Below are 16,718 nucleotides of genomic sequence, written 5' to 3' on the forward strand. Positions count from 1 at the left end.
TCTCCTTTGGTAACTATGCAATAATCTCAATCTACTTTCTCTCTCTCTCTCTATATATATGTGTATATATATATATATTAGTATATATGGTATATATGCAGTAAGCAAGTTAAATAGTATTCTATTGTTTGGCTTAACTATTGGTACATAATGTATTGATAATGTATTTTTTCCCTATTAAAAAAAAGTACTGCAATGAACATTTCTGCTCCATACATGGCTCCTTGGGTGCACATGGAATTATGTTAAAAAGATGGAGGAATGAAGTTTTTGAGTTACGTATTTATTTAATTTTGTTTTTCTGCCTCTGCCACTATACTGAATTTTATTTAGGAATAAGAAATCTTATTCAGCGCTGTATTACCAGAATCTTGAACAGTGTCTAAGACTTTATATGTGCATAAAACAATTTGTTGGATAAATGAATATAGTGTGGCCATTGCTATAGAAAAGGGATACTTGTATTGAGATAGAAGCACAGAGACAGGATCTCTATAAGGAGATCCTGATACTAGTTTATCTTGATTTCAAAGGGATGCAAAATCAGATTTAAGTGTTAAAGAAAAAATACCAATTATAACTGTCATTTACTGAGCACTTGCTGAGTGACAGACTCTATACTAGGTACTTTGTATATGTTATCTCATATTTAATAAGATATATATTCTTTAGAGCAAGTTGATTGGATAGGCATTATTGTCTTCAATTCACAGAGGAAGAAACTGAGGCCCGAAAAGATAAATAACTTGTCTGAAGTTGTATGGTTACTGAATGGCAATGTTAGGATTCCTCTGAATCCCAGAGGACTTTGCTGTTAGGAATGGAGCATACCAAGTGCAGAGAAGGATGCTGGAGGCCTATGGTACAGAGCTTTCAAAAGTGCAGAAGTTTTCAACAGGTTATTAACAAATGCAGGTAGTTTTTGTAGCTGGAATGAGTCACTGAGTATGCCCCAAAACACAAGTCTTGAATGAATGGGATGGGAGAAGATTGAGTCAAGTGTCCTCAAAAGAGACTAGGAATCTGGGTGGACAGAAGACTCTCAAGTCTATTACCTGGTTTCTAGACTCATTTTTGTCACTGAGCTGTTTTGTTACCTTCTTCAGACCTGGGCACTCAGACTTCATACTTTTGAATGGGCTGGTGTTATTCACTCTCAAAGGGGAGTTGTCACATTTAACTATGGCATCATCACTGAATGTTGGAGCCAGAAGAAACCTAAGAGATCATAATCCAACCTGATCGTTGGTTGATGAGGTGAGGCTCAGAGAGCTTGGATCACTCATCAAGGCCACGCAGGTAGAGGCAGACCAACGTTTACAGCAGGGCTTTCCTTACTCCCAAGCTTTTTCCACCCTACTGCATCTCAGAGTTTTGCATAAGTGTGAAGGAGTTTGCAGTTGTAAGAGAGGATTTTTGTATTTCAGATGCCAGTCTCCAGACTACTCAGAAACTCAGCTGACATGTTTGCTTTTTTCCAGTCTTCATTCAGGGCAGATCCATGTCACAAATCACTTTGTTTCGACCTATTTCATAATTATTTTTGACCCTGCATCGTTCCTTCCTGGAGCATGGAGCTTCCTGAGGTTGAGGACTGTGCTTTCTTTACCTTCTGCCCCTATCCCTACCCCTCCCTAACCTCGAACTAATCTTTGGAGAGCAGTTTTAGTATCTGCTCAAGTTTTATCCTGAATATGGACAGGCTGAATACTTGCTTTCTGGAAGTTCACCATCCTACTTTACGTAGTCTGATTTATGGCTCTAGATTCTATTTGTCGGTGGTATTGGTTTTAATTCAGCAAAAGCTAGCTGCCTCCCCAGGGAAGGTGAGAAGGAGGGACATCTGGGGATCTTAACACAGGGTCTGTGGCTTGCAGCTTAGCACCCTGGGGCCTAATGTCAGACATTGGTCCCAGGGCTTCAGTGTCTGGTCGAAGAAGGCAATTTCTAGCTCCCTTAGGGGCCCACAGGCGGGTCTCCTTTGGGGGTCGGGATTACTGGGAATACTAATTAATTCATTAGTGGGTTGATGGATTATCAAGCTGTCTCCTGGCAGAGGGGCCTGGGTTGGGGGTTGTGGGGAGGAGGGCGGGGAACAGATTGCTGCCCATAAATCTGCCCGTTGCCTCCCTTCTCTCTGCTTCAATGGGTCCTGGCCTGTGGGCCGGCAACTAAGCGCTGGTTGCATTTCCCCTACCCAGCAGATGGTTCTAACAGGTTAGTTTAGAGCTGTACAAAAAGCAGCAGAGAAAGAAGTAGGGTTGGGGTGTGGCCCTCTGGCCCAGGAAACATGTGGGGGGCAGAGAATGAATGAAAATGTTCTGTGTCCCGTCACTGCCCCCTTCCCTCCACACACTGCCGGCACCCCTCGTACCCCTTACTGCTCTCAGAGTTGAATAGCCAACTGTATAACTGTCCAGGAGCTGTCAGGAGGGTGACCCTCGTGAAACAGATTCCGTCCCTCGCTCTGAAAAAGGCAGCTCTTAAAGAACACTCAGCATCTTCCCCCACAGGGCTGCACACGCGGGTACACACACACACACACACACACACACACACACACACACACACACACAATTGAACATGTTTTGGGAGCTAATCCTATTGTGGTCAATCCCTTACATCTGTCAGAGAAAGCAAGGAGCCTCACAGAACGTCCTGTCCCCACCCTCATCTTTGTCTCAGTATGTTCACCTTTCTGCTAATCTACTTCTCCCCGCCTTCTGAACACTTCTCTCGGGGTACCAACGGCACCTATCTCATTGAATCAAATATCCAAGGACATGGCTTTGAAGACGCAAAGATGGGGATCAATACATTCTGTATGTGGTCATTGCAGCGCTATCTTAAACACAAATTATTCCACAGATAAATTTCTCCTGGCTGAAGAGTGGATTCTGATTTGGTTTTTAGAAATCCACCATTCCTAGCATGTTATTTAAGTACTCTGAAAATGAAATTTATTTTGCTGAGCAGGTATTTCCTGGATAGGGATATGAAAAAGATTAGTGAAACTTAAATATTTCCTGCAGATGAATAACTTACGATGAAAACTGAAAAAAAGTGTTAATTTTAATTTTCTTGTTTTCTGAGGACAAGAGTCACATGACACCTATATCTGAATTTAAAAAAGCTATTTGAATCTAAGATATCCCTTGCAGCTCTATTAGCAGTAAAATCATCTTTTGTTTTAGTCTTTGGCAGCTTTCCTTGCATACAAGGCATATTTATAGTTCTTCATCTCTGTGCAACACATGTGACACATTGGTAGAGCAAGTGATTTCCAAAAAGCCTGGGGAATTTCCTTCAAGTTATTTTCAAAAAAGAGGTTGAGCTTGGACTCAGAATTCTATCTTACTACTTATGGAAAAAACTCAAGTGATCAGGTCATTTTACAGATGTGAAAACTGGTACTGGAAGTGAAGTTGAATTACTGAAGATCATTCAGCCAATTGCTTTATTCAAATACCCTTCCCGTTTTCCCTTCCTGGATTACTAGAAGATTAAAAAATCCTTTACATCTTAAAATGAGCTCACAATTATTCATTTGATTTTGCTCATGTTTTGCTCAGGCAAAATCCCAAATTTAATAATCTCCCAAATGAAGATTCTACACTTTGACTTGATTGCTTGGCCCACAGCTCTCTGTCATAAAGCATACATATCTATTTTCTTTAAATCTTTCCAGATATAATTTAATTTTTCTCTTCTAACCACTTAATTTGACTTCCTAATACCATAGGAATTCTAGGAATTATATAACCCTTCTTCCAAGTTAATCACCACTCAGGTGGACTGAATGCATAATAATATATTTTTGAAAAACAGTAGTAGATCCCAGTTTGTGATTCTAGGAGCTAAGTGTCCTTAAAATGAAAGATTTCATTCGTTTGCTATTTGTCTTTATAAATTTCAAACAAACAGAAAAATTGAAGGAATAGTGCAACAAATACAGAGATGGTTTTGTTTATATTCACTAATTAAAATAAAATCGTTTTAAAATGGAAATAACTTGGACATGTTGAGAGTAGGGGGAAGATAGTTCTTTCTTCTACTTTTAGAATTCCAAAGTTTTAAAACTAAATCACTAATCCACATGTGTAAGGCAAAGTCCATGATTCTGTGTCTGGGGTATGCATCTCTGACGTTTTTGGGCTCTTCAAACATGTGCCAGCATCTTCATTCGCTCTTCTTAGCTCTCTCCAAGTCTATCTCTGATTCTCTTTCCCCATTCTGCCCTCATTGCTTCACTCCCATTTTGTACATTTTGACGATAAAGATTTTCACTCCTCTTTTGCTTTATCTCAAAACTTCAGTAACTCTCCTCCCATAGGCCCCTCCTACCAACTCAACCCCCACTTAAACAAGCAAGCAAGCAAGCAAGCAAACAAACAAGCACATGGCTAAGGGGGACCTGGCCAGAGTAGCCGCTTGAAGTAGGTGTGCCTTTGGCTGGGGAAGGGGAGGAGTTAGACTGTGGGCAGCCTCGCCCCTCCCTGGTCCTCTGGGAAAACAATCAAAACTGCTGCAACTCGGAGGCCCCAGCCAGAGCTCGAGGAGCTGCCCAGCGGCTGTGGTCCTGAAAACTCCCCTCCGGGGAACTAACCAGGGAGAGGAGGTGCTGAAGACAGGCCAAACCAGCTGCAACAGGGGATCAGCCGGCAGGCACCCTCGGGGAGCGTACAGAACTCCCAGGAAGGAGTAGAATAAGCAGCAGTCAGAGGAACAGACCCAGTGGCATTCCTAGAGGCAGTGGCTGGGTTTAACATGGATCGCTAAAAGCATTTCCTTGTCCTGTGAACTGGATGGTCAGAGAGCTGCCTTCAGGACACAGATTCACAGAGCTCAAACCAGGGACTGCTACTGACAGGTGAGCCAGCAGCTGGGGTGGTACGGGGACTACTGACGTTCCTGTGGGATGTTCCCTCAGAACTAGAGGAGCAGTTGGGGTGAGGTAAGTCTCTTCTGGACTAAGTGGGGAGGGAGTAGGACTTAGGAAATTTGAACAGAGGAACAGAGAGAGTCGGAACACTTTGGGATAGATATTAAAATTTTAATAATTTCACTAAGTCCCATAGCAACCATCACCCAAAGTGAAACTCAGATACTCTTATTTTTACAGAGATTACAAACTGTTCCCCCCAATTCCTGTCAAATCCACCCTTCGATTTTATTAATGCAGACAAAAAAGTGTCCCCCAAATTGAGCTGCTTTTCTGAGGTGGCTCAGCATATAGGTTGGAAGAATTGAGTCAATTCTCCACTCTGCTCACAGCATTTTAGGAGTGGAGGGGGCAGAAAGGCAGTGAAAATAGAATGGAGATGAGAGAAGATGCTGGAAAGTCAGGGGGTATATTCTCACCATTGCCCACATTTTGTCTGCTAAAAATCCTTAGGTATTTGGAATACAGTGGGGAAAATTTCCTTTTCCTCAGGTTCTTTCAGCTGGGGAATCGGAAGAGAAAGATGGTCCATGTGCATTTTTGCCTCCTATGCCTCTCATTCATCATTCACCCACCTCCAAAAGTATATTCAGAAAAATACTAATAAATGTAAAATGAACCCCCCCTTTTTTGACAGAGGGACCAGGGAGGAAATGCTGAAGGACAGGAGGGAATACTGCAGGATTGGTTACTTCTGTTTATGACGTTCACCTGTAGGAGCTGAGACTATGAAAACTGAACTGTGACATGGCTATGCTGGATAAGGTGTGTGTGCACATGTGTGTGCAGGTATTAATCAGGAGGGAAGGTGGTAGAGAATAAAAGATTGTATAGGAAGAGCACAGAACAGTCTACTGGCTGTTTCCAGGCAGTGCAACTTGTGAGCACCCTGGTCTGCATTCTGTCTTCAACTCCAAGCAACGCATTTAGTCTGTTTGGTCCTTAGATTCCCTAGAAACTGGGCTGAATAATTCCCTTCCTGTTGTATTAGGATTTAGTCATAGGACTAGAGGAGTTCTATCAGCTTTTAAGAGGAACAATACTGTCTAGCCACCACAAACATACATGCAAGTGCTACTTAACTAAAATTGAAACTTCTCAACAGCAAATCAAAATTTAGTAAAGGTGTTAGATGAATTCCAGGACAACTCCACATGATAGCAATAGGGATGAAAGTATTGAGTAGTCACATGATAGTAATGTAGCTAAGTAAGACAGTAGAAATATGACAGTAATGGAAGTACTGGGTCACCATCATTGCCTAAGCAAACATTTGGCTAGAACAGGTTAAAAAATGAAAAAAAAGGGAGAAAATTTCAAATTTTAGAGAATTGGCTAAACTCGATATTTCATGGAAAGATCCTAAAAAGAGAGGGGAAATTCTATTAATTCTATAGATGCGTAAGGAGATCCAAGTTCTCAGATCAAAGAATAAAATGGGCTTTGTAGGGTCAGAGTGTGTTTGGGGCGGGGGGAGGGGGACTGTATTCACTTCCAGAGCCAGTATTCACTGATTTTTGTCATACTGGAGTCTGCTTCATGTATACTTTAAGAACTGATTTCTTTTCTAGGAATTGGGGAAATCTCAAAATGGTGTATCACAATACTTGGTGAAATAGTGCTACAGATTTTCCCATACAGCTTCTATAAAACAATTGCCAACCCTTACATTTGCATAATAACTTTACAAAGTACTTGTGTGTGCATTCTCATTGCTTTTCATAAACGCTTCTTAAGGAGATCTGTAAGAGAAAAAATACTATTTCCATTTTTCCCTAAGGGTAAAGAATGAAAATCATTTTTCTGTGATCATTTAATAAGTGAGTGATGGAAGAAGGTTTATTTTATGCTTCTTCAATACACTTATGAGCTGGTTCAGTAACAGCTAAACGCCATGGTAGGATTAGTTACCTCTTCTGGAGAGAGCCAGGTGGGTTTCCTTGATCAAAATTCAGAGCAGCACCACACACATTTTCAACTCAAATCTAAAACTGGATGTTTACCTTTTTTTCCCTCTGCTAAACTTTTGATGTATTGAAGATATTTAGGTGGAAGTCAAAGGAAGGTTTTTTTTTTCCCTTTACTTTTGAGGGGTCCTGGCTTTTACTGCTACTTGAGAAACACTTCATTTTTCTCCTTAGAGCTCTGGCAAATGATTCTGGTAGGAAAGTTATATCCCCGATATTGTTCAATCAAAAACAAAAGGAAAAATGTCCAAGTGCCAAAGGTTGTCTGTATTCCATCAGAAACTTTAGTGCACCTGAAAATTCTTGTGACTTAGTAGGAGTGTCCAGCAAGCCAACTACTGTCTCCTGATTATTAAGTAGAATGAAAAAGGCTGACTTCCTTCTTGAGTATGGTAGAGGAGTTTCAGTCAGTCCTGTAGAGGCAGCTGGTAGAGATCTTTCTTCAACCCTTGCAACAGAATAGGAGCTTTCATACAGTTTCATCAGAGGTTGGGGAAATGGATTTTCAGGGAATTTTTTGAGATGAGCATTGAGATGGAGCTATTGGCTTTTGTTAGCTTAATAAGATCAATATTAAGCATGTTAAGATGTAATTTTACCTATTTTTGTCCACCTGGTCAGAAAAACTCATGATGAACTTTAGGAACAATAATACTGAACACCTACCTGCATGGCGTTTGTGATGTCTGGCACTATTCAAAGTCTTTGAATATATTAGCTCATGTTAGGATCACAATAATCCTATGAGGTAGGAATATTATTATCTCCATTTTAAAGAGGAAGAGACTGAGGCACAGAAAGGTTATGAAACTTGCCTGAGGTCACATATCTAGATAATAATCTAGCTGAAATTTGAACTCAGGTAGTCTGACTCCACAGTCTCTGCCATCTAACCACACTGGGAAAAGGGCAGACTATTGAGCAATTGTCAGATGATCTGAGCCAGTCAGAGGAGGTTCCATCTAGATAATAAGAAGCACAGTAGTTAATATAATCTGACTATTCACCTGTGAGAAACAATTCTTAATTTTGAATAAGAACATGTGTGAATGGGTTAGACAAGAAAACCCAAGAATAATCATAAGATATTAATAAATGTATATGTTACTTTACAGCATTTGAAGTTTACCAAATCCTTTCTCATATTTTTGTCTTGCAAGAACCATGTAAAATTTATCTTATCTTTATCAAAGAGGAAATGGAAGACCAGAGAGCTTATGCAATGTGCCTGAGATCGACATCCAGGAATTAGGAGAGTCAGGACTAGAGTGTGTATTACTTCAGCTTCCATGCTTTGGAAACCACACTATGTACCCAGAGGGATTCTCTTGGGGCAAATGGACAAGAGAAAGTTAAACTGGAGTCATCTATATCCTTTCCATGGTTAGTAAGAGAACAAAGATGGCAATTGGTTGACCTTTTCATTGTTTTAGACAAAGCCAGTTGGTGCTTTTCCTTCATGCCTGCTGACCGTATGATTTGAAAGCCACTTCTTGGCTCATAGAAACAATCAAATTATTAAAGGCAAAGGGTAGTCCACTCTATTCTGCTAATCCTACATCTTGATGAGAGTGAGGATTGACAAAGCTTGCCAGAGTCCAGAGGTAGGGATGTGGGTATGACAAAAAAAAAAAAAAATCAATGACAGAGCCTAGGATGGTATTCAAGGGCAAGTCAGACTCTCTTTCCCTTTCCTGTGTTTTTCCTTCTCACCTCTCCATGCATGTAAGTGTGACCCAGTGATAATGATGCTGCTGCTGAAGAGGGAAGGTGAGAAAGAGAAGAAAGAGAAAAAGGAGAAGGAAGCTGGGTGAAAGAAGGGGAGGGTGGTACATAAATGGGTGAAAGCAACAAAGGAAAGAAAAATACTTGGAAGAGTAAGGAATCCTGGAATATGGGAGTTAAAAATTACTGCTGATAACACCTGATCTAGCCTCTCTCTGAATGAGGGTCCCTTCCTGGCGACTCAGCTCTGCTTCTCCACTCTCCTGAAGTCAAAGTGCTTTTCTTTCTTCCTGTAGCTGTGATGGGTGAAGAAAGGAGAAAAAAACATAAAACCTGGGATTGAGAGTCAGAAGAACTGGTTTTATGTCCTGTTCTACCAGCTCTATGTCGTTGCATTTCCATCACTTAATCTACCTGACCCACAGTGACCTTGACTATAAAATGAGCATAACAATCTCTATTTCCTTCAAAGGTTTGCTACAAGGCTACACAAATATTATCATAATTTCTTGTGGAACATTAAGTTTCCCAAGCTCACTCCATCCTCTTTGGCCTCAGAGTGCACCTGCTTCTGGAGGTCTGTGTTACTTTAACAGAAAGTTAATTAGGTCCTTCACCCACCCTCTGGATATCTGCCTGAGTTAGAAGGGCAGCTCAGCACACAGCTCCATCATCCATATTAAAAGTGGGATTTTCTGATTTGGCCCAGCAGCCAGTTGACCAATAGGTTCCAATGTGTGTTTTCAATAAAGCTGCTTACCCAGGAAGCCTTATTAAGTGAGTAAGTCAAGCTGACATGATTTCCGTGCTGATTAACATGAAACCTAGGCTGTTTTTGCAATGCAGAAACATTAAATATTTATAGGAGGTAAATGAGGTTACAAGGAAAACAAGTTCAGATTTCCAGAAACAAATCAAACCATATATCTGTATTTTTAAAAGCTATGTACTAATCCCTGCATTCATTGATTTGAGGATCAAGATTCAATAATCAAAAAACATGTATCTCCCCTCTCTGATAAACAAAGGTGGTGGAGGATTTAACATTTCAAACACTAGCTGGTAAACTGGGATGCCCCAGTGAAGCTTATCAGATACTTTTTTTTGTAAATTATATACCTACAAATCACTCAACAAATCTCAAAACAATTCAAACTCTTCCAGAGTTGAATGAAAAATATTTACTAAACCACAAGTCCCTTCTGGTTTTCAAACTGCAAATTTTTCATAGAAAATTCTGATTGAACAGAATCTGTCAGGCAAGTGAATTAAAAAGGAAGTGTGACTATTTCTGTGTTTGAAATAATCCTTGCTCATTTTGCATTCACTATGTTCTGTTAAGTTTAACTTTGTTCCAGATTTTTCAGTGTAATGAAGTATTCTTAATCATAATAGTAATTGTAGTTGTAATTCTAGCTGCTGCCATGTCTTGCCTGCTGGTGTAAGATGCATGTGTGTGTGCAGCGAAAAGAGTTCTCACTTCCATGTGTGGGCAAATTTGAAAGGTAATCAGTGGTAACCCTTTTCTCATCTGATCCTCCATGGACACCATGTCACTAACACCTCCAACACCTCTAACACTAGATGGATCACAAAGTGCTTGCTGAAAGACAAAGTGCTCTTCTGGTGGTGGTGAGAGAAATACTTCATGGTCATATGTTGTGGCATGGCTCTTTGCTAGGAGATGCTTGAAGCCAACAGTTGGCAGAATCAGTGGAAAACATGGAATATTAGATGTTTGTGATATGTCTCCAACTAGAGGCTTAGCGGTCCTTTGTAGAATAAAATACAGTGGTCTAAATAATCCCATCACAGTGTTTCATTTATTTTATGGTGCAACAGTTTACTTATTGTTTTACATGCTTTTTAAATTTTGCAAAAATTATAAGTATTATATAAATATAATTAGTTTAGAGTCTACTTTTACTTTCAGAATTTTCTTTGGACATTATGTTATATGGTCACTTTATTTCCCTTACTGATCTGAATTCTGGGAAGAAAGAAAAATATGCTTTTACTGGTACACTACTCATTTTTGCATAAAATATCCAAAGAAACTGAGAATAGAAGAGTCAGGCACTGGTACTGCACTTGAATACTCAAGTCAATTTCCTTTTTTCTATAGTGGATTTTCTCATACTCTGCCATAGCTAAATTAGTGTCCTGGGCATTTATTTGAGTCTTAGATTAGTTATTTAGAATGCAGGACTAATTCTGTGCTTTATATCCAATGTGTAAGAAGAAAGTTTAGTTTTAAGTCAAATCATATATTCACAGGCACTAACCATTGCAGTTTCCTTTTCCAGAATCTGGAAATGGCAAAACCTTATGTGAAACCCAAGGAGATGACAGAGTCAGTCAACACACCATCCTGGATGGACAAAGGTCTGGGCTCTCAGAACGAAATGAAGGAGGAGGAGAGAAGACCAGGTGCTTATGGAATGCTTGGCAGCTTAGCTGAAGAGCATGACAGTATTGAGGAGGAAGAAGAGGAGGAGGAGGATGGGGAGAAGCCTAAGAGAAGGGGTCCCAAGAAAAAGAAGATGACAAAAGCTCGCCTTGAGAGATTCAGGGCTCGAAGAGTGAAGGCCAATGCTAGAGAGCGGACCCGGATGCACGGCCTGAATGACGCCCTGGACAACCTGAGGAGAGTCATGCCATGTTACTCCAAGAACCAAAAGCTCTCCAAGATAGAAACTCTGAGACTGGCCAGGAACTATATTTGGGCTTTGTCTGAGGTCCTGGAAACTGGGCAGACACCTGAAGGAAAAGGCTTTGTGGAGATGCTCTGCAAAGGGCTCTCTCAGCCCACGAGCAATCTGGTGGCTGGATGCCTCCAGCTGGGCCCTCAGTCTGTGCTCCTGGAGAAGCATGAGGAGAAATCTCCTATTTGTGACTCCGCCATCTCTGTCCACAACTTCAACTACCAGTCTCCTGGGCTTCCCAGCCCTCCTTATGGCCATATGGAAACTCATCTTATTAATCTCAAACCTCCAGTATTCAAGGGTTTGGGAGAATCATCCTTTGGGAGCCATCCACCTGACTGCAGTACACCTCCTTATGAGGGCCCACTTACTCCACCCCTGAGCATCAGTGGGAACTTCTCCCTGAAGCAAGATGGCTCTCCTGACCTGGATAAATCCTATAGCTTCATGCCACATTACCCCTCTGCAAGTCTAAGCTCAGGGCATGTGCATTCAACTCCCTTTCAGGCTGGTACCCCCCGTTATGAGGTTCCCATAGATATGTCTTATGATTCTTTCCCCCACCATGGTATTGGGGCCCAACTCAATACGGTATTTACTGACTAGGGCAGTAAGACCAGCATTTCGGGGGATAATGTGGAGATGTTTCTCATAATTCAAGTGGTTGAGCTGAAGATTCAGTGACCTTACTGGAACCCTATAGGTATATATCAAACATAATAATCTTAGTCCATTTAGGCCCTCCTACACCTGTCACCCTCTTTCCTCATCAATTTCTCAAATTGTATTGATTCCTTTATTTAGCATCCTCAAGTGAAATTATTCGATTGTTTACAATCTATGTAAATAGAACAGAAGCTCTGGGTCCTATTCTAGTGGTGCCAAAAACTCACTGAATGATCTATGCCAAGTAATTTTCCATTTCTGGCCTCTGTTTAATTACTGGTAAAACCAGGCAGTTGTTCTAGGTCTAGGTGATTCCTAAAGTCCTTTACAGTTCTCAAATTTGGTGATCATTCTTATATACTTCTTGAAACTGAAAGGTTGAGGAATAAGAGAAAATGGACACTTGCATGGAATGACCAATAAGGTTGCCAGAGGAGCAGTAGGTGATGTCTCTCAGGTTCTTATTGGAGGACTTCTCTGCATCTATCTAAAAATAACCTCCAGAGGCTAGAAATCTAACTTGGCTGTCACTGTGAATAACAAAGCATGTTCTTTAAGAGATTAGCTCTGTTTCTTGTTGGGCTGAAAGCTGAACATGGCTTTCTTAGTAATCTGAGAACCATAATAGAGATCTCATCAACTTGATTCTTGATAACATTTCAAAAGCACTTTTCTCGGTACTAGAGGTGGGGCAAGCAAGTCACTGAAACCTCAGACTCCGACCAGTGGGACTTAGAGACGTCATCTAGACCATTTTATAGGCTCCATAACCAGAGGGCTTGAAATTCTGTTGAAACTCGGGTGCTGCTATTGGAATCAGCAAACAATCCAGGTCAAATTAAAGAGCAATAAAATGACTATTGGATCTACTAATTAATCGTAGCTCAGAGACTCCCTCCAGCTCACACCTGCCCAAAAGAAAATCCCTAGAGTTTCTTTGGAAAGATGAATTTCATTTGGTTAAAGAAAACATGGTTAAAACCACCGACCTCTCTTCACACCAATATAGTATTTACTAGAAGCACAAATACCAATTTATTGACCAAACCTGAATTTTTTCCAACACATATATTATTCCTTATCTCTTCCCCCACTAATTGTTCTCTCTTCCTGACTTCTAAAATATAATAGGTTGTTACATATTGTAGATAATACTTCAAGTGACTGGACATAGGGATGCAGAAATCAAATTGGAGGTCATAAATGCTTTACCAATCTATGTCTTCATCACAGGTTAGTCCTGATTTGCAGAATATTTCTTCTTCTTCTTGTAACTCCTCTTTCCTTAATATCAGCACTAATTTGTCAAATTATTTTTTTTCCCAGAGAAATGTAACCTGAGAAATATCACTGTCCTGTTCAATCTGCCAGGACAGTTATTAAAACAAACCAAAAACCTAAATGGTTTATATAATAGTGGATCACATTGTGGTCCTGCCAGAGAAGATAAGTTTAGGATGCACAGTACACAAACAGGGCCAATGAATAAAACTGGTAAGGCAGATCAGTATGTCATTTTCTCCAGCTCAGCTATCCCCTAAAACTTGCCTGTGTATCTTGACTTTTTTACCCTCTTATTTATTAATAGTCTAAGTTATTTTCTTTCCATTTTTCTTGCAGCATTAACCGTGCTGTATTTTGTACCCTTGGTTTGTAAATCCACTTGAAACCTGTAGAAAGATCTTAAATCCCATCAGCCACCAAAGTGGTTTCTCCTCACTATGATTTGCCCTAGAGGGTATAGGCAAGTAAAATGACTTCTAAAGCCATCCTATGTTCTTTCTGAGGCTACACTGGCATTTACCTTTGTGAGAGGCTGTGGGTGATCTATCCTTGAAGCTAGAATTTTCTGGCATTTAAAGTTGTAGATAATGAATGTTGTCTGAGTTATTTATTAGATATTATTTATTTAATTTATTTCTCCCTTCCTTTCATGAAAATTCATTGGGTTCCATACAAGTACTTGCAAACCCTCCCTAAGGCTTCATTTGGAAAGTAGCTCATAATTTTGCTAGGAATTCCTGAGTTTCTGGTGAGAGGAAAGAAGGAAGTTAGTGCAGAATCACCTGTAATGATTTTCTAAACAGAAGCAATAATTTGAATGGCTATGCAACTGTAATATTTTTAGATATTTTTTCCTACACTCTAATCTAGATAAGCCAGTTATTTTTTGGGAATCTGTTGTTTATGCTTTTGGGAAGTATGGTAACCATGAATAAGACCTACCTGGGATTGTCCAGAGAAACTTTATAATTGAATTAAAATTTGGGAATGCAGTATGATTAGAAAGAGCACCCTCTCCAACCCAGGGTGGTTTCATTCTTCAGGGAACTTTATCAGATAAAGCAAATCAATTGTTTAAACTTTTTGTAAAAAAAAAAAAAAAGACTTTTTCCTTCCTTTTTCTAGCAGAAATAAAGCTGTGAGTCTTACTAGATATTGTGTTGCATTGTCAGTCTTCAAAGTTTTTCTTCACTCATATCTATTAATTTTCTTGGACTCTTCCTGGGAACAGCCAGCAGAGCATAGGACTGGCCTGTTGGGAGGATCTATATATCTCATATTTCAACTGATCTTGTCATAAGATTATGAAAGATCTAAACTAAGTACCTAAAAGCCCAGAAGCCCTGATCTTTGCCACTCACATAATTGACTATACGATCTGTAGTTCGGAAAAAAAAAACACATCTTCCCATGTACCGAAGTCTAGGTTGATGGGCATTCTGTCATCAAACCACAGAGAGGTGGGTCACAGGAAAAGGGACAGTTGTCCAAAATTTTGGTGGCCTACCAACTTTTCAGAAACTTATGAAGTATGTTTTCTGGCAACTGCTCCTTAATATCTCTTCCCATGACTCTTCTTTCAGATTTCTCCAGTTGAAACTTCCCAGAATCTCTTCTTACATGCATAAAATGCTGATGACAAAGAAATTGTGATGATGATGATGGTGATAAAAACAAACCTTAATATAACACAGTTGGTTAATCAAGGGACAGACTTGGTTTAAATAGTTGAGAAATAAAAACTATAGAATGAAAGTCATCATCCCACCCCATCCTCTGTCTGCCCAGTACCCACTGTCCAACTAGAAACTACTTTTTAACTTTTTGTTTGTTAGGTGCCAGAGATCTTTTATGCACATATAAGGAAATATTAGATACATTAGGTACAAATATTAGGTTACATTAGCCTCTCCTCTTTTCTTCAATTATGGTAGCATAATACAACACAGTTCTGCATATTACTTTTTACTTCAACATGTATCTTGGAGCATTTTCATATGTCATAAAGAGTTTCTTAATTCTTTATTATAGAAGGTTAGCATTCCCTGTTAAAGTACCATAACTTATGAAATTAAATTATGTAATTTAGATTTTCAAATCTTACACAGTACTGAATGAGTAATCATATACACATGTCATTTGACATGACAGAGAATCTTTACTTTGCAAAGAACATTCTAGAGGGATAAAGATAAACTGACAGATAAAAACAACTACATCTAGCAGTTATTGGATGCTTTGCTATGTACTGTAACATTTTTAAGTGGTTTACCTGTATCAACTCACTCAATCCTAAAACCATCCTTATAAGGGAGACACTATTATTATTCTCATTGTACAAATTAGGAAGCTGAGATATAGAGTAACCTGTCAAACCTCACACTTCTAGTGAATGGTGGAGGCAGGATTTGAATTAGTTGGTTTATTCAAAAGAGTTGAAATGACTCTCAGTGGTTGTTTGGTGGGTAGGTTCAGAAGGATGTCATATCTGCAAAAGGTCAGAGCTTTGAAAATGGAAGGATTTTTTTGACATCAGATGGGCCTTTTACGTATGACACACTGCTGCATCTATGACTCAGGCTGGCCTATACCCAGGCTCTGCAATAGCATCTGAAAAAAGCTCTTTCCTTTTACGGAAATTCAATCTTCTATCGTAAGTGGCCTATGTAGATGTAGGCTAGATCAATGCTTGGTTGCTTGGTAGTGTCTACTTTTAGAGGGCTTAAATCCAGTTCACTGCTTTCATCTCACATTCCCTCAGAGATTTAGAAAAAGAGTTTTAAAAGGGAATTAGAGATATGAAAATAACAAATCTTCTATTAACACAGGAGCATCCTATTTTCAAGATTACTTTTTCTGTCTATATAATTTGGAGTATGGTTTGGCACATTAATCATTTGCCAACATTGGCTTTAGGATAAAATAAATGATATTTTAGTTATGCAATTTACTGGCTGAATAACCTTTGTTAAATTGGTCAACCCTGCAAAGCCTCAGTTCCCTCAAATTTGAATGGCAATAAAGTAATGGCTTCTCAGAGGGTTATGATGATGAATCAATTGATGTAATACATCTGAAGCACATGGTAAGTATTTAATAAGTGGTAATTATTAGCACCCATGTACTAGTAATTATTATTTGATTACATTCATGTAACTTTTCTCTTTGCTTCCAATATATGGCTGGGGAGTGTTGATGGCGACTGTTGCAGGTTTAGGGAGTCTGTAGCATGCTTGAGGGTTGACTCAGACAGACGTGGTAACTGGCTGAGCAGTCCTAGGCAATTTATTTAACATCATTTGTCTGAGTTCCTCTGTGTATAAAAAGGGTGTAAAAATTCCACCAAACCCACAAAGTTGATATGATAATTAAAAGTGATGATAATGCCAGTGAAGGTTTACCTTAGCTTGTGGCACAAGAGAAGCAATT

At 39.6% G+C, this 16,718-nt stretch overlaps 1 protein-coding gene across 1 annotated transcript; it reads left to right on the forward strand.

The window, feature by feature from the left end:
- The first annotated feature begins 4,600 nt into the window (after nt 1-4,600).
- Nucleotides 4,601-14,432, forward strand: NEUROD4 (neuronal differentiation 4). Its single transcript, XM_036915059.2, has 2 exons — nt 4,601-4,870; nt 10,941-14,432. The coding sequence occupies exon 2, from the start codon at nt 10,950-10,952 to the stop codon at nt 11,943-11,945; it is 996 nt and encodes a 331-aa protein (XP_036770954.1). The 5' UTR covers nt 4,601-4,870; nt 10,941-10,949; the 3' UTR covers nt 11,946-14,432.
- Nucleotides 14,433-16,718: the final 2,286 nt, after the last annotated feature.

The sequence above is a fragment of the Manis pentadactyla genome, chromosome 10 (assembly GCF_030020395.1).
Source record: "Manis pentadactyla isolate mManPen7 chromosome 10, mManPen7.hap1, whole genome shotgun sequence".
NCBI classification, from domain to species: domain Eukaryota; kingdom Metazoa; phylum Chordata; class Mammalia; order Pholidota; family Manidae; genus Manis; species Manis pentadactyla.